The sequence below is a fragment of the Toxorhynchites rutilus genome, chromosome 1, assembly GCF_029784135.1.
Source record: "Toxorhynchites rutilus septentrionalis strain SRP chromosome 1, ASM2978413v1, whole genome shotgun sequence".
NCBI lineage: Eukaryota > Metazoa > Arthropoda > Insecta > Diptera > Culicidae > Toxorhynchites > Toxorhynchites rutilus.
Genome location: NC_073744.1, coordinates 2,607,592 through 2,628,485, shown reverse-complemented (window position 1 = coordinate 2,628,485; position 20,894 = coordinate 2,607,592). Strand labels below are relative to the sequence as shown.

Below are 20,894 nucleotides of genomic sequence, written 5' to 3'. Positions count from 1 at the left end.
AACTTCCAAGATCATCGAATTTGTGTAGCACAGTTTTCATGAAATTTCTATAAAATACAATTTCTACAATAATTACCATCAACAGGCTTCAACTACGAGAAGTTTTATTTATTCATTCATTACCATCAGGCCTGAATATGGATGCCCTAATGATTAACATTTTTGAATATGATAAGATGAACTTAATACTCTGATAATTATGAGAGCATTAGGAATAGTTTTTTGACGTAGAACTACGTCCTTCAGGATACATTTACATTTTATAGACATATTCTACATAAACATAATGAACGGATGGTTAAGTACTCCGTCTAAATGATTATCCTTGATGGAGTATAAAAATATTTTCTATTGCAATGTAAAGTTTGTTGATGATACTTTGAAATAAAAAATAAAAAATTGAATAAGCAAAGCAAATCAATCAATTTTTTTCGTTCAAGATTTAAAAACGTAGAACTTGATGATGATAATAATAAGAGAAGTCACACACGCTCACTAATTAGAAGAAACAACAGTGGTGCTTTACGTAGCAGTGCATTAGGCTTCTCTGAGCATTTGAAGAAATAACAAAAAATACAACTTCTGGCCTAATTTCGCATGTTGCTGCATGAAAAAAGTAATCGGATAAGAATGAGACTCGGGGGTCTTCGTAGCCACTTGGTTACGCGTTCGCTTAATAAGCGATCGATCGTGAGTTCAAACTCAGGGCCCTCAATTGACCATCTTTGTGTTGTTATAGAATCACTACGTCCACGCAACCATCATCAGCTATGGAGATCGATCCACGGTGGAACAAAGATCGATTCATCCATACAACTGCTCTGCTCTGCAAGAAACATCGGACTGCTGTTCTATAAATAACCCAACAATGATCGATTTCAACTGTCTCCGCTGTCCGGTCTGCTGAACAATGGAAGAACAGATAGAATACTCTTACGCCTAAATGGGGCTACACATTTACCATAATGTAATGGAACAGAAAACCTAACGCCTAAATGGCTACTCTACTACTGTGTAATTTACAATTTATAGAAACATAATTATATGTACATGTACACGATAAAAACCCGGCTCTGTTACAGATAAAATGCTAATGAGTCTGATAAATAAATAAATGGGATAAAAGAAAAAAAAAAAAGAGTGAGACTGCACATAGAACACCGAACTTACCTCACATGAGAGATTTTTAAACGGTGGATTGGGGAGTCATTTCAATTACTTATGAGAAGAATCAGATTATCAAATATCAACCTTTTTGGACCCGAGGCTCAAGTCAGTCTATTTTGGAGTTTTTGAATAGAAAACAGTCTGACAGAAAATCGTATTAGAGTACAGGCAAACCTTTTTTTTTGTGCGGGGGATAGGGACCGCATAAAAAATCGTGCAAAACTTCACCAGTAGCTTTCAAAAAACGTGTTCGGTACACATTTTGAAAAAAAAAAATTTGTGCGGTAGATAGGTACCGCATAAAAGTTTCCCTCAAGAAAATAACTGAAATCCGCGCGATAACTTCGTCAAATATGCTTCTTTTCATATACCGCACAAAAAAAATCACTCAAAAAAAATCGCACAAAAAACATTCGCATAAAAAAACCACACAAAAACAGGTTTTACTGTATATAAAATAAAATAATTTATGAGCATTTTAGTAATCGAACCTTATTTTCAATTATGTATGAATGATGTTAATGAGCAGTTTTGTTATGATTTTTATCGTTAACAAATTATTGATTTGATTAGTCACCGGATAAACGTTTCATCTCTAATTTAGACAATGAAACGACTTTGCGAGGAAGAATATGATTTTAGGAAATTTCATCAAACAATTTGTCACATTCCAGATCGAAGTTCCGTGATTTTCATGAATTCCTCACGTATCTTATTTGCTCCTGAATAATTGATACGTGATTTGAAAATAGCATGGATTCTCTGTGTTAACTACCTTTCTATATCATCAATTAAAATTTCTCTAATCATTGTCCACTTATCAAACAAACCGTTTTTTTTATCTGAACTGATTTTTTTTTATTAATGTTACTTTGTATCTCTGCCCATTCAGGAATAGACTTTGATACAACCCATTAATTTTGTTGTATTTCTCCTAGACTACACATTAGGGTGCCAATGAAAATGGTCATCTCTAATTTCAAAAAGTTACCTCATAAAAAATGTTCACCATCTCGAAAAAAAAAACACCCTATGCAAAATATTTGCTCAATCGGACTTAAGGGAGAGTGGCGCAAGGCGGTAAAATTTTGAATTTTTTGAAAATCGAAAAATCACCAAGGGGGTCAAATAATTTCGTAGTCCTACGTCAACAACGCAACCCTCTAATTTTTTTGAAAACGTTCAGCTCTTTTTTGGTAAGTCTTATCGAAGAGTTCGAGTGATTTTTGATTGCATTGACCTTCTACTGAAAGTTCTCACTCATTGAGTCTAGTTTCCGGTCGATATCGGGTTACGAGTTCAATGATAAAATATGGAATGGAGCACTTTCGAAACACTGTATTGAATGCCCACAATTTTTTTCCGAAACCGAAAAGTTTCCGGGCTTTCATGGTAGATGTGCAAAATTTGTTAGTTATCTTTTATTTCATTTCTTTCTTTCATTTGTAAACAGTACACGTTAAACTGTATTTCTGCAAAATTACATACGCCTTTATACGATTAGCTAACATCAAAGTTAGCTCTCAGTACTAACAAATGCTGTTGACTGCTCGCTAGCCAGAGCAATACTGAAATGAAAAATAAACACATCTCTTTCGGTCTTGAAATCGAAACTAGCTGCTCAAACATAGTATATGGTGGCAATGGATGTATGGGAAAAATTTCATCATCGAATTTCAAAAACCGACCATGTACATTTTGTTTATTGGCCCAAAAAATAATCTGTGCAAAGTTACTGCTCGATCGGACATGATTTAGGGATGCCTCAAAGCGCTCAAAGTTTTGATTTTTTGATCCTCGAAAATCTTCCAAGAGGAGAGTAAAGGAAATTTGAAAAAGCGAAATTTTTTTTCGATGCTAAATGACTTAAAATGCATGAAACGACGAGATCTGGTATAATCTTGAGAAAAAATTTTTGGCCGAAAATCGACCTTTTGGGACTGTTTTGTCTCAACACAACACAAAGTCGCTGACGATCGCACACTCAGATCGCAGCTTGCTCTGACCCGTCGAAGGACCACGGCGCACATTCGCCGTAAAACAACACGAAATAGTTCACCCTCAGCGGCACACAGCAGTACCAGCAGAGAAATTTCAGCGGCTAAAACACACCATTAACCGTTGCACAACACGATGCTGACAAAAGGACGACAGGATCGAACACGTTCGTTGCTTGTTTGTCGCCCGGTGACTCACAAGACAACGGAGGATGGAAATTACGTTGGTCGCCCTGTTGACCAGATTGGATTTCACTGCTGCTGCTTCACTGGGACACTTCTTCAAAATAAGGCAATTTCAATTTAAGATCCTTCTCCTTTAATTGTCACAAACAGAATGAAGAAAAACTTAAATCTACACTTCTTAGTATGTGTGAGTACGATTGCATCGACAAGTGCAGCCGATTGCATTTTCGTTTCAGCCGATTGCATTTTCGTTTCAGCCGATTGCATCATCGTTCTCCCCCTGTTCGCCTGCTGGTGACTCGGGTCGCGTTCGTCGCGAACAGGGACCTAGCCTGAGAAGCAATGAAAGTATGGAAAAAAATAATTATCGAATTTCAAGAACCGACCACGTACATTTTGTTTATTGGTCCAAAAAATGACCTGTGCAAAATTTCAGCTCAAACGGACATGTTTTAGGGGTGCCTCAAAACACTCAGTTTTGATTTTCCCAAAAAGTCGATTTTCGGCCAAAAATTTTTTTTCGAGATAACACCAGATCTCGACGTTTTATGCATTTTTGAGTTATTTGGCATCGAAAAAAAAATCGATTTTCTAATTTTTCTTTTACTCCCCTCTTGGAAGATCTTCGAGGATGAAAAAATCAAAACTTTGGGTGCTTTGAGGCACCCCTAAATCATGTCCGATTAAGCTGAAATTTTGCACAGATAATTTATATTTTTCGGGACAATAAACCAAATGAACATGGTCGGTTCTTTAAGTTCGATAATTATTTTTTTTCCATACCTCCATTGCCTCTCAGACTCCTTTTACGGGAGAGCAGCAGAAGACGTGTGGGAGACGCACATCCTAATTATTTGTCATTTGGAAGGGGGGTGAGGTGAAGAAGAAGCCATCCGTCGTCCACTGTGCTTTTGGTTCGTCCTTTGTCTTCCCCCAAAATGTCGATTTTCGGCCAAACATTTTTTTTCGAGATAACACCAGATCTCGACGTTTCATGCATTTTAAGTCATTTGGCATTGAGGCACCCCTAAATCATGTCCGATCGAGCTGAAACTTTGCACAGATCATTTTTTTGGGCCAATAAACAAAATGTACATGGTCGGTTTTTGAAATTTGTCATGACCATTTTCGCTGCCACCCTAATATACATATACAGCCATTCCATGTTTTTTTTTTATTTTTTCATTAGAGTGCCCATTTCCATTTGAGGGTGGTGTGAAAAATCAACTTTTTCCGCTCAAAATATTGAACTCCGGCCCCGTCAGGCTAACGCCATATGAGCCTTGATAAAAATATAAATTGGGGAAAAAAAAAAACTTTTTCCGCTTTTGTTCAAAAATGATTTTTTTCAAAAATTCATAGTTTTTGAACCGCCGAACCGTTTTGGATGATCGACATATCAAATTGAAGCCAATTCTTCAAAAGCTTCGTTTATTAAAAAATATGAAACTAGCGAAAAAATTGAACTTTTTTTCGTAATTATTGATTTTAGTGGTTTTTTTATTATTTTTCATGGCTTTGGACTAAAGGGCGCTATATTTTTTTGTATATTTTCTTGAATGCTGAGTTCATATCAGATTGAAGCTTATGATTTAGTTTTTTTTTTAAATTATACTTTTGCGTAAAAATTTGTTTTTTGTCTTTATAATTATTGATTGAGTTAGTTTTTCATTGTTTTCACGGTTAAAGATAGAGGGCGCAATATTTTTTTTGTATTTTTTCCTGGAAAGCTGAGGTTTTTACATAATATATCCAAAAAATCAGAGAAGTGTTATTTTTCGTTATTGAGTTATTATTTGGCAAATTTAACATGGTTTAAGTCTTCCTTCAATATTCCTATGTGACTAGATTAAACCTATGCGACTAGAATCCAATCTTTTCGCAAGTGTGATAATTAGCCTATTGGTTTTAATTTAATATGTCGATCATCTAAATCGGTTCAGTGGTTCAATGTTATGATTTTTTGCAAAAAGTAATTTTGAGTGAAAGGGGAAAAATAATTTTTCGGACCGCCGGTTAATTTTGAAAAATCGAATCTCAAAAACGAAAAAAATGGCATCTCCGATATCTAGATATGTTATGTAGAATATCATCAGCTTTCAGGAAAAAAATTTAAAAAAATAAACGCCCTTTAGTCCAAAGCCATGGAAATAATAAAAAACGACTACAAATCAATCATTACGAAAATAAAATCCATTCTTTCCGGATTCAATTATTTTTAATAGAAGCCTAGGCTCGTTTGCTTCAATTTGTTGTGTCGATCATCCAAATCAGTTCAGTGATTCAAAAGTTATAATTTTTTGAAAAATGGCATTTTTGGGAAAAAGTGGAAATAATTGACTTTTCGGACCACCCTAAAATAGGAATGGTCACCCTAACGAAAAAATAAAAAAAAATCGGATCTAATATTTTGCGTTAAAGAAACTAGAACTTTTCATGGAAACCTATAACCACTATATCGGCTTGGTAGCAAAAAAAATCATGATAGTCGATGTTCAGGAGGATGGGGTCTGATATTATTATCGGTTACGTAGACTCAGTAAATCTAGTCCTAATAAATAACAACGATCCTCTTAATTGGGATGATTTCTTTGAGGCCACGGGTCGAGGAGATGTCAAATTTGCTGAACAGGAGGAGATGTTAAAACTGGCGGATGAACAACCAAGATTTTGGTTACAAGTCATACCATGAGCTCGATGATTTATTAGGAAGAGGGCTTGAAAAAAATGCGTGCCACCCAACATCCAGTTAAGTTTTGCTCTATTTGACTGGACTACTAAAGACATGAATAAATGGTGGAACAAAATGGAAGGTCAGGTTGGCCAATGGAGAGTCCAAAAACTGACGCAAGGTATTCGAACAAAAATAGTCAATGTTATCAAAACTAAAAAAAAATAATTTTCTGATATTTTTTCCCAAAAATACCATAAAGCCTTTAATTTAATAGCGTGCTGATCGTGCAAGATCGATGCGTTGATTAGTGTCCAATAGGGTGCAAATGAAAGTATGGGAAAAATCGACCCTAAAATTTCAAAAAGTTACCCGATATAAAATATTCACCACCTCGAAAAACCCTCACGCAAAATTTCAGCTCAATCGAACTTAAGAGTGGCGCAAAGCGGTCAAAGTTTGAGTTTTTTTGAAAATCGAAAAATCGTCCAAGGGGGGAAATCGGAGTTTTCGAAAAAAAAATTGATGCCAAATGTCTTAAAATTGCATGAAACGTTGAGATCTACTGTCACCTCGAAAAAAAAAATGTTTTTTTCAAAAATCAACACTCTGGAACTCTGGTTTTTTGGAATACGAGACGAAAAGTATTGTTTTGGGTGTTAATAAAAATAGTTACCTCGATTTTTCATTCGGAACTTTCTGCGAAATGTTGATTTGCACTATAATATACCCTATGCAAAATACTATCTCATTCGGACTTCATTTACATTGACACCCTAGTACTAATGAAACTGTGGACCTATCTAAAAGTACGCTCTTTCATGTTTCTACGCAGATCCCTTTTTGACTTGACAGGGACTATAAATTAATTTGATTGCCCATTTATACACTGTTCCGTGTGTTGAGCGACCCTGAAAATCTCAAATCCCAATCCCCGCGAAATCACGCCTCGTGTGGACTTGGAACTTGAAACGATGCTAGTGCCGCGTGTACTTTTTCTCGTACTCCCAGCTCAAAGCCCCACATGAACCCAGCATCTAACTAAATCCCAAATAGAAAAGAATCCTAAATCGGAAATCCACGAGTTATGTAAACTCTGGCTACAGCTGCTGCCGCTGCTACTGAGGAAGCAGAAGAGCAAGGCCAAAAGAAAAAAAAACTCCACATAAATTGCGAGAACAACTGAAACTAGTTTTAATTTCCCACAGCGGTGGCTTTGTCGTAGACGTATGTCTCCCCATCGGCAAAAGGAAACAAGGAAATCATAATGTTAACAAAGCACTGTGAATTTATAAAGGGAAAATACACTTCCCGGGGTTTGCCGCGAGTTTTCTGCCGATCTCTATCTCGCTCTTCCGCCTTTGATAATGCTATCAGTGGGGAAGAAAAACTTTCCTTTCTTTTGCCGCTGGAAGAAACGAAAAAGAGGGAGAGCCTCACAACAGAGGACGAAGAACGGGAAAAAAAATCCACATCTCGCATTGTACAATCCTTGTGTGTGTATTTCCCAGTTATGTTTCGTAGTTTTTCATTTTCTTTGTTTGCGCCAGGGAGAACCGGGGTAAAAAAGTTTGATGAGAAAAGTTCGCCAAGCTTCAGCAAGCGAATTCACGTGTGCTGCTACGGCTGCAAGTAGAGCGTTGTCGTCTCGTTTCGCTGCTTCCAGGATGTGCGCCGTTTCTCTCGCTAAGCGGCGGTCCGGATTGGAGTTGATGTGTTTGCATTTGCTCAGCAGTAGTAGCGAACTCGGTGGGTTTCCTGGTCTTCCTGCCACAGAGTTTTTTTTTCTGTCTACCACCACTGCTGAGCTACGAATAAGTTTCTTAATCTATCAACCGGCGGCTCACCCGGGATGGCGCGTAATTATTAGAGCATATTAGAGTGAGCTTACACTCTGATTAGAGAAAATGTCTTGGAAGTAGCGGGAATTTTTGCAGCTGGGTTTCGAACATATTTTTAAATGAAAAATCGAAATTTAGCATTGCTTCTGTTCGTAGTTGTTTGCACGATGCGAAGAAATACTGTAAACTCACAAATCCCACAAGCCATCCAATTTGGTTTATCGCTGTAATTGCTCTCCTGTCTGCGACTTCGTGTGGGACCGTTTGTACGTGTGCGTATGTGTTTGTATGTGTGTGTAAATTTGAAACAATCTCAATGTGTCCATCCCATCAAGTGGTCCCATTTCAAGCCAAGTACTTTTATTCCATTTTGTTGTATGTCGTATATCTGTCCCAAACTATCCTCCCGAAAGCCCTCCGCTTCGCTCAATAGCTATATTGCTGGTTTGCGCCACATTCCCCACACTCTGCCCCTCTCTACCCGTGAGCGCCTACCAATAAAGACGATCATGTGTGCACTTCATGCAAAATTCAGAAATACACATAAATCTTGTTGATGTAACTCTTTCTCTGTCTATTTCCGCTTCCACTTGCTGTGCCACTTTCCGCACATGTGAAATGGATCCCCTGTTGTAGATCGTTTCCATTCCTCGTTGAGCTGACTCTGTGTCTCTTTGCGCCCGGTCCTGTGTTGTGTGTGGACAACTATTCATCGGGGTAACATTTCAGAATCCATGTCCTCCGTAAAATGTGTGTCTCTGCCTGCGAACTGGCAGGCACTCCTTTCCCCGCCCTCCTTCGGTCAGAAAAGAGTATCATCCCACTGAACCCCGAAAGCCGAATGTGCGCGCGAGCGAGCGAACGAACGAGGCAAGGCAGGGGTGGGAAAAATGCCTCCACCCCCATTCTCACTGCAGCAAAACTCGGCTCCGGAAAACCCTCTTGCGTTGTTTGGGGAAATTTATTAGAAAAAATCAAGTATTTCCCAGCTTCGAGTTTGATGCAATCGTTTCAGTTGAGCACTGCTAGACACGAAACCATCTCTCACACTCCCCGTAAAATCGCCCTCCCATTTTGGCGCATAAATTAAAATTCACATCTATAATCTTGTTTCCCTGTTTTTGAAACTATAAAACTCTAATACATATATAACCTATATACATACATTTTTAGCGAAGAGAAAAACTAATTCTGACATTATTTATGTTACCCACGCCTTTTTGCAGTAGAGCTTTAATGCTTGAGTTGAATCCAACACACATACATTTACAAAAAATAGAAAAAAAAATAGAAAAATCCGTAGACCTATTTACCTGCGCGCGACCAGAATATGCTTTATGTAAGTTTACGGTGCATGTTACCGCTAAAATAATTAAATTTATTTTTTCTCCTCTTTATTCCTCTTCTCCTCTTCATCTTCTACTTCTTCTTATTTTTCTTTTTGTACTTTTTCTGCAACAAAAAAAAATAGTCTGTCTTCCCGTCCACCGCTAGTGTTCTATATTCGATTCCAATTCCAATTAAAAAGTGTTCTACTTTAATTGCAAACACCACCGAAAAAAAAAGGAGCTATGTTTCTGGCGATGCAGTGTGCTGATGCGATTCACATGATGTTTATTTTCCAACAATTTCATTGCCATCTTTCATCACTAGTTTTTTTTTTCGTAACGCTTCTCTGGCTTGAATTTTTGGTTTCTATTTTTTTACTCCGTGTGCCACATGTAGGTTAGGGTGTCAATGAAAATGGTCATCTCGAATTTCAAAAAGTTACCCCATAAAAAGTGTTCGCCACCTCGAAAAAACACCCTTAAGGGAGAGTGGCGCAAAGCGGTCAAAGTTTGAGTGTTTTGAAAATCGAAAAATCACCTATCGGGGGAGTAAAGGAAATCGGGGTTTTCGAAAAAAAAAATTTTTGATGCCAAATGTATTATTTTTTTTTTTTTTTTTTTTTTTTTTTTATATCTGTATTATAGTGATTTTCAACTCATTTGGCTGGTTCGTCACTTCTACTTCCATTTTTGGAAGAATGTCGGGAGTGAGAATTGAACTCGTGACCTTTAGCGTGAGAGGCATGGATGTTACCACTACGCCAGATCGCCTCCCCAAATGTATTAAAATTGCATGAAACGTCGAGATCTAGTGCCATCTTGAAATTATTTTTTTTGTGAAAAATCGGCATTCTGAGACGAAACGAAAAGTATGGTTTTGGGTGTCAACAAAAATAGTTATCCCGATTTTTCATTCGGAACTTGCTACGAAATGTTGATTTGCACGATAATATGCTCTATGCAAAATATTAGCGCATTCGGACTTCATTTACTGGTGTCACAAACGTTAACATTTGAGTTTTTCTGAAAAACAAAAAAAATTCGTCGAAAATCGAGATTTTCAAAAGAAAAGTTTGATGCCAAATGTTATAAAATTGCATTAATCGTCGAGATTTACAGTTGATGAATTTCACGCCAACTCGACCGGCCGTTGGCAGCACCATCTCAGATAGCAGTGAAACGTTGTGGGTGTAAAGACATGGGTCATTTAAACAACTTTGCATGCTTTAAATATTCAAAAAATAATTAGGCAACTTTTTGAAAAAAAACCAAACAATTTTTCCTAAATTTTTTTTAAATTTATAACATAAATACTATGATACCTACAAAATTCATGTCAAAAGATGAAATGTAGGAAATTGTTTAAATTTTTACGAAAAAATACCAAAAATTTTCTGGAAAAAAATTTTGCTGAAAAAAAGTTATTTTAAAAATTAAAATTAATTTTTCTCAAAAACGTTTTTTTTTTTAAATATATATATGAATAGCCCTTACAATTTCCAACAAGTCGTCCATACATCGGAAGATGGGAACTTTTTCGAACAACAACTTTTTCATTTTTTCTTTTTTTTTTTTCATAAAAAAAAATACAACTCATCCTAATTTTGTTTAAAGTCAAGATAGCGATATAGTGTATTCGACAAAGTTTTAGATCTTCTTAAAATATAAACTTTTATCGAAAACATTAACTTTCTATCTTTTATAGTTTTTGGAATATAAGTCATTTTTGTATGAAGACCCCTGAAAAAAAATGATGTTTTGCTCGTAGCATTTTTGTGTGTAAATCCTCACGTTTGACATGTTCTTGACATGTTTCTAAATAGAGAAAAGCCAGCAGAGCATGTAAGTTGCAATAATTTATACATAAAAATGTTACGAATTAAACATTAATAGTATTTTTTCGAAGAAAAAAATTAAAAAGTTGTTGCTCGAAAAACTTTTTCCATGTAAATGTGCCCATTGTCCGATGTGTGGAAAACTTGTTGGAAATTCTAAGGGCTATTTATATCTATTTGTTTTCAGAATTTTTAAAGCATATGTTTTCGAGAAAAATGAATTTTAATTTCCAAAAAAAACTTTTTTTCTATGATTTTTTTTCCAAAAAATGTTTTGATAACTCTCAATGAAAATCTAAGTAATTTGCTACATTTCATTCTCTGACCATCTTTTTGTAGATGTTATAGTTTTTAAATTAAGATTTTTCGGAAAAAAAGTTGAAAAAACTCAAAATTTAAAAAAAAACTACAAAAAAAATATCTGACCTACAAAATTTTAGTCGAAGAATGTGATGTAGAAAATTATTTGCGTTTCATTAAAAATTATCGAAAAAATTTTTGGAAAAAAATTTCATTGAAAAAAAAATATTTTTAAAATTAAAATTCATTTTTCTTGAAAACATATGCTTTCAAAATTCTGAAAGAAATAAATATGAATAGCCTTTAAAATTTCCAACAAGTTTTCCATACATCGGACGATGGGCAAATTTACATCAAAATAGTTTTTCGAACAACAACTTTTTCATGTTTTTCTTTGAAAAATGCTATTAATCATATACATATGCGACATACAACAAAATGGAATAAAAGTACTTGGCTTGAAATGGGACCACTTGATGGGATGGACACATTGAGATTCGTAACATTTTTTTTTGTATAAATTATCGCATTTCAAATGCTCTGCTGACTTTCCTCTATTTAGAAACATGTCAAGAAGATGTCAAACGTGAGAATTTACACACAAAAATGTTACGAGCAGAACATTATTTTTTGTTCAGGAGTTTCTATATTCATATATTCCAAGAACTATAAAAGATATATATATATATATATATATATATATATATATATATATATATATATATATATATTTGGGAATTTAAAAAAATACGTTTTTGAGAAAAATGAATATTAATTTCTAGAATAACTTTTTTGTCAGCGAATTTTTTTTCCAAAATTGTTTTTGGCAATTTTTAATCAAAACCAAAATAATTTTCTACATTCCATACAATGAAAAATGCAATTGATTTTTTACACTTGTTCTGAGCAGTTTTACTTCTGCAAAAAGTGACGGCTTGCCGCACCAAAAGCAGTATTTATTGCTCTACTTCTTCTTCTTCTGGCTATGATTGTTTTCGCTATGATATTGAAAAATAAAAACCTGCCTCGCCGTTTATATATTCATATATTCCAAAAACTATAAAAGATAGAAAGTTGATGTCTTCGAAAAAAGTTTATATTTTAGCAAGATCTAAAACTTTGTCGAATACACTATATCGCTATCTTGACTTTGAACAAAATTAGGATAAGTTGTATTTTTTTCGAAGAAAACACGAAAAAGTTGTTGTTCGAAAAACTTTTTCCCTTTAAAAGTGCTCATCTTCCGATGTATGGACGACTTATAGGAAATTGTAAGGGCTATATATATATATATATATATATATATATATATATATATATATATATATATATATATTTGGGAATTTAAAAAAATTCGTTTTTGAGAAAAATGAATATTAATTTCTAGAATAACTTTTTTGTCAGCGAATTTTTTTTCCAAAATTCTCGGTTTGAGGAGAACCAATCAGTACGTGGGATCGTTTAGATAATGATTGACTTAATATGACAAAGTTGCGGAACGTCAGAAAAAATTACCGCTCAGCGAAATGTGCAGAAAAGTATACTTGTGGTGGCGATGAAAGCAGGAAAAAATGATCGATTATTCAGGATAAATCCATCAATTTGTAGTTTCCATAAAACCAGACTGTTACACATAATTCGATTTGTTTTCTCTTTTCTCTCTTTTTAATTCACATTAAGTTTCCTCACTCTAATCGCTTTTCCCTACTTTTTCTCCTTATACTTATACTTCAAGTCGCTCAAAGATATCATAAATGAATTCCTAGCTCTGATACATCCAATCGTAGAATAGTGATTGCGTGAGTTGTATCTTTCTTATTTCTGGCGTTTCGTGTCTCGTCTAAACGAGTATAATTTTCTTGGAGATGCTTGTCGTCTTTGGGGTCTTGTTAAAATGATAACTAATGAGCAACGATAACTTCAACAAACCAGTTGATAGTATTTCCGCCCTAAACCCTGTTGCCATCGCCGCTCCATAAAGGCATGACGTTCCAACGTAAAGTGTGTACCTATAAGAGGTTGATAGTCTTGTATATTTCGATAATTGTCCCCTCATTTAGCAACTCTGTACAAAAAAAAACATATCAATTACGAACTTGTTCCACCAGGAAGAACAATACAAAGCTATGACTTGTGTTTCCGAAATGACAAAAAAAACTTGCTTTGACATCAATTCAGCTTATGGATAGTATTCTTCAACTGTACATTATACGTATGAATTTTATCTCAATTTTGAATCTTCGATTACCTCCGGTACCCTAGAAACGTTCCCCTTCGCCGTTGAGGTAGTTTCCTTCGAAGCCCTTGTGTTCATTCGTTGGTGCGAGAATAAGGGTGAACCTTTCTACGGTACACTTTAGAAATATTTTTCTTCTTCCGAAGTAATTTTTGCTACCAGAACATTTACTCTAATTTTTTATCCATTCATTAATCGCAATACGGTACGCGCGGTAGGACCCAAACCTGACTAACGATCCGCTGCTTGATATTTCAGTGAACGCCAAGCCGCTCACATTCGACGAGGTGTACAACCAGAGTAGTCCAACCAACTGTACCGTGTACTGCGGCGGAGTCGGAGGCACCCTGGCCGGAGGTCTCAACGAAGACATACTCCAGAAAACATTTTCCCCCTTCGGCACCATCCAGGAGATCCGAGTTTTCAAGGATAAAGGCTATGCTTTCGTAAGGTAAGAAGATTTATTGGACTATATTGCATGATTACGTCAATAACGGAAAACCAAACCAAAACTATAGATTCTCGACCAAAGAGGCCGCCACTCATGCCATCGTCGCCGTACATAATTCGGAGATCAACGCCCAGCCCGTCAAATGCTCCTGGGGTAAGGAAAGTGGCGACCCGAACAACTCGTCTTCGCTGACAAGTCAGGCCTTGAGCCAAGCCGGATTCCCCTTCAACACCGCGTACGGCCAACAGGTAGCTGGCTATTGGTACCCACCGGCACCGACCTATCCGACCACGCCAGCACCGACCGCCGCTCCACTGCAAGGGCAATTCCTCCAGGGAATGCAAGGATACACGTACGGGCAGTTTGCTGGTTACCAACAAGGCTACATGGGGTGAGTTGGGCTGAGCAAACGGAACTGCGCGATATAGGGCAGCTTAAATTTTCTGATTCCAGCAATGATTGCCTTTTCAGAATGGGCATGCAACTGCCCGGAGCATGGCCAGGAGTCCCAACGCAGGCTCAGATTCCAGCCACTGCCCAGCAGCTGGCACAGGCCGGAGTAGGAGGCGCCCTGCCCCAAGCTGCCGGAGTCGTCGCCTATCCAATGCAGCAATTCCAGGTGAGCCCCCAGATTCAACAGCTGGTCAGCTTCTAGCATGAATTAGGCGCCTAATAAGCACTGCACTTTCTCACATCGCTTCACCATCTCCGGTTAGGGTGGAGACAATATGGGGTTGAGTTTTTGTTTGTGATTTTATGTTTCGTTACACGCACACAGCCGCACAGTTGATTCATGGCACCACATTTTAGCACCCATTTCCATAGACATTCTGAACAAACGATACATTATCACACATTGCTAGATTTCGTTGTATTTTTGGAGACAGTAAAACTTCGTTACGGAAACTAAAAGTGTCATCTTTCGATCGCAGTAGGCACATGAGGCCTTCTACACATTAGGCAACCCCAACCCGATCTAAGTTAGTTAGACATTAGTCTAACGGATCTCCAACTCAGTTCTGCACATTGAGGCAACTCCACCATGATGAAATCGCTGAATTTTCATCTGTCATCATACACTGAGCAAATTATAAAAAAACGTATGGAGAGCAACTTCCATCAAAATGAAAGTATGCGCGACTTTTGAAAACTCTACAATGGAATGAAAAGGGTAATTTCATAATACAATTTACATCTTTGCAGAAAAATCTTCACATCTGGAATGCCTTGTTGACTTTTTTTTTTATAAGTACTACACTGCCGTTCTACGCATAGCTGTCCCATGTTACTTTTTGACGTAGAACTACGTCTTTCAGAAAGGGTGCCAAATCAGAAAACAGGTCACGTTTTTGTGAAATAAAGTTAACATTAATAACTGTTTTCACAGCGAACAAATTCTGATACTTTGCACACCAATGGAATCGAAAATTCTCTAAGATTTGTTTGATATACTATACAGTACAATCCACTAATATCTAAACAGTTTAAATTAATGAAAACTGGAAGTATTCTCATTTTCCCATACATTTGTTCTGCCGATTTGTGTGCATTCCCGAACAGAGCTGTCAATAACGAGCAACTGATACATTCGCTTCTGCCCGTTTTCAACATATTTGGTTTGAATAAGCCATCCGCGATTTGAAGCCACACCCATTCGTTGCGTGGACACCGACTGGACAACATAGTTACTGGACGAGCTGGATGGCAGGGGATCGAGTGCCTTTCTCAAGGCAACAAGGTGGAGGTGTGGTGCTGGAGTAGAGTAAAGTTTTCCAAGGGCCTTTCTCAAGGCTAGAGACGAATGAACTGAGGAATTTTGAAGTCTCTATAATACAAAACCTGACCTGATCTGAAGCCACATCACTTCTCGTTTAGTGGTTATCGAAGCAACATGGTTGCCGCAGAGCGTCGAGCGGGAAAGGATTGTTTTCTTGACGGGTGCTAGTACGGATATGAAAGAGTATCCAGAATTTTAGAATATAGATGTACACTGCATTTATTTAGATAAACGTATATTTCATGAAAGTATGCTTTCAAATTCCAGAAGAGTAACCTTACTGTGGCATGTTGTGGGGTTCGATCGCATCTCAAGCGGAATATAGGAGCAAAAGGGTTCATAGTTTGTGATCGATATCTGAGTTTATATCCCATGTTTATATACCAGACATAACTGTCTCACCATGTATTTCTTATAGATCCATCATAAATGAATCATAAATGGTTCAAGTACAAGAATTTTAGGTCACGCATTCCGCAGGGCTAATGTACTCATTGCTCGTTTGGCAGAACGAACTAATTCTCAAACAAATAAAAAAAAGTTTAACAGAACACGTGTACACCTTGTTAGCCAACGGCTAATAACAATGAAATTTATATTCTGCAAAGGTGTTGCCGATCACTCCCTCCTTCATAAAACGATGTTTTTAGGCATAGTCTTTCTGAAAAACACAAAAAAGTTATTGATTGTTCCCAATATTTCGAAAAACAACATCAAGTTCAATTGTCCCATGTTGATATTCTAAGCATAACTGTCCCATTTTCAAGCCTTAACCAAGATTGATTGATTCAAGTGAGGGGATCTTTTCACATTTCATCAAACAAAAGTTTACTGCTTATAAAAAAAAACCCAGTGTATTGCTAAACTGAAATGCTTAAAGCTTATGGTAGACAAATATGGAGGAAAACTTTGATAGCGTTTTTCTCAGTTGCTGATTTTGGAACATGGGATAGTCGGCGTAGAACGACAGTACAGCTTCTATACGTGATGACAAATGTCTGCTGACAACATTCGTACTTGAGAGGCAAATTACTCTCTATCAGATGAAAGCAGTTATAGATTGTCAAAATTTTAATCACATTTTTTACTCAATGTCATTTGAGTACTGAAAACACTTACACCCAAACTAGCGTCAGAAAGCATTTCATTTTAGGCAGAAACCATGTCTTTTTGCATGCCTTGTAGCGTTAAATGAGCAAATATTGTTATCTGTCTCCCAACGTTTTAAAATGTTTGTATGTATGGAAGCAGACATCTCTTTGGATTGCACCAAAAAAATCCAAATGACGTCAACGGGGATCGAACCAAGGCCGGCTAGAGTGCAAGACTGTTTCACGTGACCACGCTATCCACATAGCTGATGAGGCTGTTACACAGAGGCGTGATAATATTACATCTCATTACAAATTGAAGTTGTAAAGTGTTTTCTAATTTTACTCTTAGAAAACACTTTCCAGCATAAAGAAGATCTATATCCATCTCGATCTGGACCGTGTACATATGTGACACGTCTCTTGTTTCGCTCGCTCGTATTAATCTTATATTGCCGTACCATATCTATCGTTGTGAATCATATTTCGGATGCTTAAGGTGAAGGTGGAAGCTAGCCATTGTAGTAGTATAGGTAAAACCACGTGTAAAAGTGGGGTAATAGTGTTCGTGAGAGAAGAGCAAAGCACATGTAAATAGATCAATTCACTTATCAGACTGTGTGGCGCTTCATTGACACGAGTCTTTGAATACATTTGAAAAAAAAAATAACAATTCAATACTGAAGTTAAATGTATGAACGATATGTTCCGATGAACCATGCCAATTGCAAACATAAATATATAGAAGGGGTATTTTTGCATATGAAGTAAAATTCTGATTATACGCGAGCGTAACATGTGCAAATTTATAACACATGCGAATTGGGGCTCTTTTGATATTAACAAGTTCTACCGCATAGTAACTCGATGCTGATAATTCCTCAATATTTTCCTTCATTGGTCGTATTGTTTTCACATATTCACGTTGGAGAACCTTAACCCTTCTCTTCGTTGGCTGAGACATTTTGATTGAATGTAATACTTTTCCGTTTATTGTTTTTGAAAGCATAGGCAGCCGTGGCAGTGTTCCGAGCTCTGCAATACAATTTTCTTACCCAATATTAAAGTTGCTAAAACTTACATTATAGACCCATTAAACGTAAAAATAATGATTGTATTGATATCAACACTATTTTATTCTATTGATTTTCATGACATGAAAGGCTATGACTCAGGAATAACATTTTATTGAGTGGTTTTGAAAGCTGTTTCGATGATGTTGTCTGGCATCAGTGTCGAAAAAATAACGATGCTTTCACCAATACAAACAAAACCATTGCCGAAGATTGAAAAATGAAAATTTAACTTTCAGAGCACTTGCTCGAGTTTTCCGACGTTTTTCACTATACAGTGCGACAGCAGATGAAAATTTAATATCTTGTGAGTAATCGATTAGATTTTGGTTGATATTACTTCATGGGAAGTGTGCGAAAACGATCATTTTCTTCACATAGTTTCGCGCAATTATTGATTTTTGGGCGAGGGGTGAGGGACGGAGATGAAAGAAATGAGCGCCATTGTGGCAGCCATTTGTGGCTAGCTTCCACCTTCACCTTAAGGCATATGATGCAGAAAACAGATCTAAACTTCATGCACAGATATTATTTGGTTCATATTTTTAATAAAATAGCTTTGAACGAAAATTACATTACACTTGATTATATTTTATAGTCAACTGCGAAACACTTACCAAACAATCACAGTAAAGTTTTAAAGATGATGAGAACTGATGAAACACGGGAGAAATTTAAATATTGATGAACGAGTAAATTCTACGTGCTCACGCTAAGCAAACGTCAAACACAAACGATAGTGAGTAGTGTTGTCAGATTTTTGCCGATTATGTTACAATTCAAACGTAGTTCTCATTTCAAATGAAAGTGAGACCAAGGGATTACTCTAAAGATGCAATTGTGATATTAATTTTATAGTTATATCATCAGTGCATAACGCATTTCAAGATATTAGAACAAAGTGTCCGAAATATGATTCAGAACACTATATAAATAAAAATTTAAGGCCAAATGTGTTGCTAAGCGCGAAACCCCAAAAAGGAATTGTCTGATTTGAGCCATCTTTATTTTGATGTATTCGTCCCTGCCCGTAGATCAATGTTATGGAGGAAAAATCGAAAAATTTTCGGAAAACTCTGAAGGAAGTTCGGAAAACTTCGTAAATTGAATACCCATACGTTCGAAAATTACATCATGATAAGCGTTGTCGGTCCATTCGATGTTTACGCTAACGAAATTGATCTTTGTTTGAAGGTGGAAATGGATTTTAAGGCGGAATAACGCATTCCTATGTATATAAATAAAAAAGGAAGGGCAAATGTGTTGCTAATCGCAAAATCCGAAGAAGGAAAGTTCCCTTTTGAGCTCTCTTCATTTTGTTGTATTTGTTGTATTCTGCCCATAGAACAATGTTATGATGAGAAAAACAAGAAGTGGGTTATATCTGTGATATAACCGAAAGATAGACGTAGGACTACCGTTGGCTCGGTAATCATTTATTCGAAATTGCATCTGAATCAATTCTAAAAAAAATCTTGTTAGTGTGTGGTTTTATGAATATAAGTATGGAATTGTTATCAACATAAAATTCAGCTCTTTCGAACTTGTTGGTGGTCCCGAAACGAACCGATGGAATTTGAGTGGCCTTGTGAAAGCAACTGAAGATGTTTGATACATGATTCATTTTAGTTTTCGTGAGAATAACACGAGATTTTTCATGATCACTCCATGCGCAGAATAGATACTGAGGGCGCCACTTCACGGTGAAAACGAAATAAAGTCTATATAACCTTGCATAAAATTAATTTCGTTTTATTGTGATGTGGCAATTTTTCATGATTATTCCATGCAGAATCAGAACAGAATCTGATGCTATGACGAACGTTAGATTTGCAACCAGATGGCGCAGCGAGTAAAATGATGATGTTTTGTTTTTTTGGCCGTTAAAATTTTTTCGAAAAATCAGAATTTATCTTCAAATTTCCCGGTTTCACGTATTCTTTCTCCGCTTAGAAAAAGGTTAGAAAACCGCAATTTTTCAATGTGGTATGTATATTTTGAAGAATGGCTTGATATAAGTGTTGTAAATTTATATATATATATATATATATATATATATATATATATATGTATATCATATATATATATATATATATATATATATATATATATATATATATATATATATATATATATATATATATATATATATATATATATATATATATATATATATATATATATATATATATATATATATATATATATATATATATATATATATATGTATATATATTTATATATATATATATTAGGCTGTCAAAAAAGTCCTGCGGTATTTTTTTTTAATTTTTATTTGTTCCTAAAATCAGTTACAATCATCTGTTTTAAGTCAAATATGCGCCGTTTTGTTCGATGACTTGTTCCCAACGAGATGCCAACTTCATAATACCTCTATTATAGAAGCTCGCTTCCTTATTGGCAAAAAAAACTCGGATAGCCAATTTTCACAGGCCTCTTTTGTGGCTAACTTCTGACTACCTAGCTCGTACGCCATGGACAAAAACAGGTGGTAGTCACTTGGTGCAAGGTCCGGACTATACGGCGGAGGTAAAAGAACCTCTCATCCGAGCTCCCGGAGCTTCTGGCGCGTCACCAAAGAAGTGTGTGGCCTGGCGTTGTCCTGATGGAAGACAATGCAGCCTCTGTTGATCAAAGATGGCCTCTTCTTCATGAGTGCTACCTTCAAGCGGTCCATTTGTTGGCAGTACAGGTCCGAATTGAGCGTTTGGCCATAGGGAAGCAGATCATATTAGATTATTCCTTGACAATCCCACCAAACACACAGCAGAACCTTCCTGGCCGTTAATGAGGGCTTGGCCACCGTCTGAGCCGCTTCAGCGGGCTTCGACCACGTTTGAAAATGTTTCCGTATAAAATTCAAATGGCTCAACAACTTAACCCATCTGACTTACCACGTCGACTTGATTTTGCGAAATGG

The 20,894-nt window shown here is 36.3% G+C and overlaps 1 protein-coding gene across 7 annotated transcripts in view; it reads left to right on the top strand.

The window, feature by feature from the left end:
• Positions 1-20,894, top strand: part of LOC129778748 (nucleolysin TIAR) — a 1,021,219-nt gene that overhangs the window by 987,290 nt on the left and 13,035 nt on the right. For 6 of the 7 annotated variants that reach the window (XM_055785883.1, XM_055785864.1, XM_055785877.1 and 3 more), the window contains 3 exons: positions 13,820-14,012; positions 14,080-14,403; positions 14,466-14,631. In XM_055785883.1, the coding sequence (XP_055641858.1) occupies positions 13,820-14,012; positions 14,080-14,403; positions 14,466-14,631 (683 nt within the window). The remainder of the gene's footprint in view (positions 1-13,819; positions 14,013-14,079; positions 14,404-14,465; positions 14,632-20,894) is intronic. The other variant, XM_055785849.1, reaches the window with a different exon arrangement.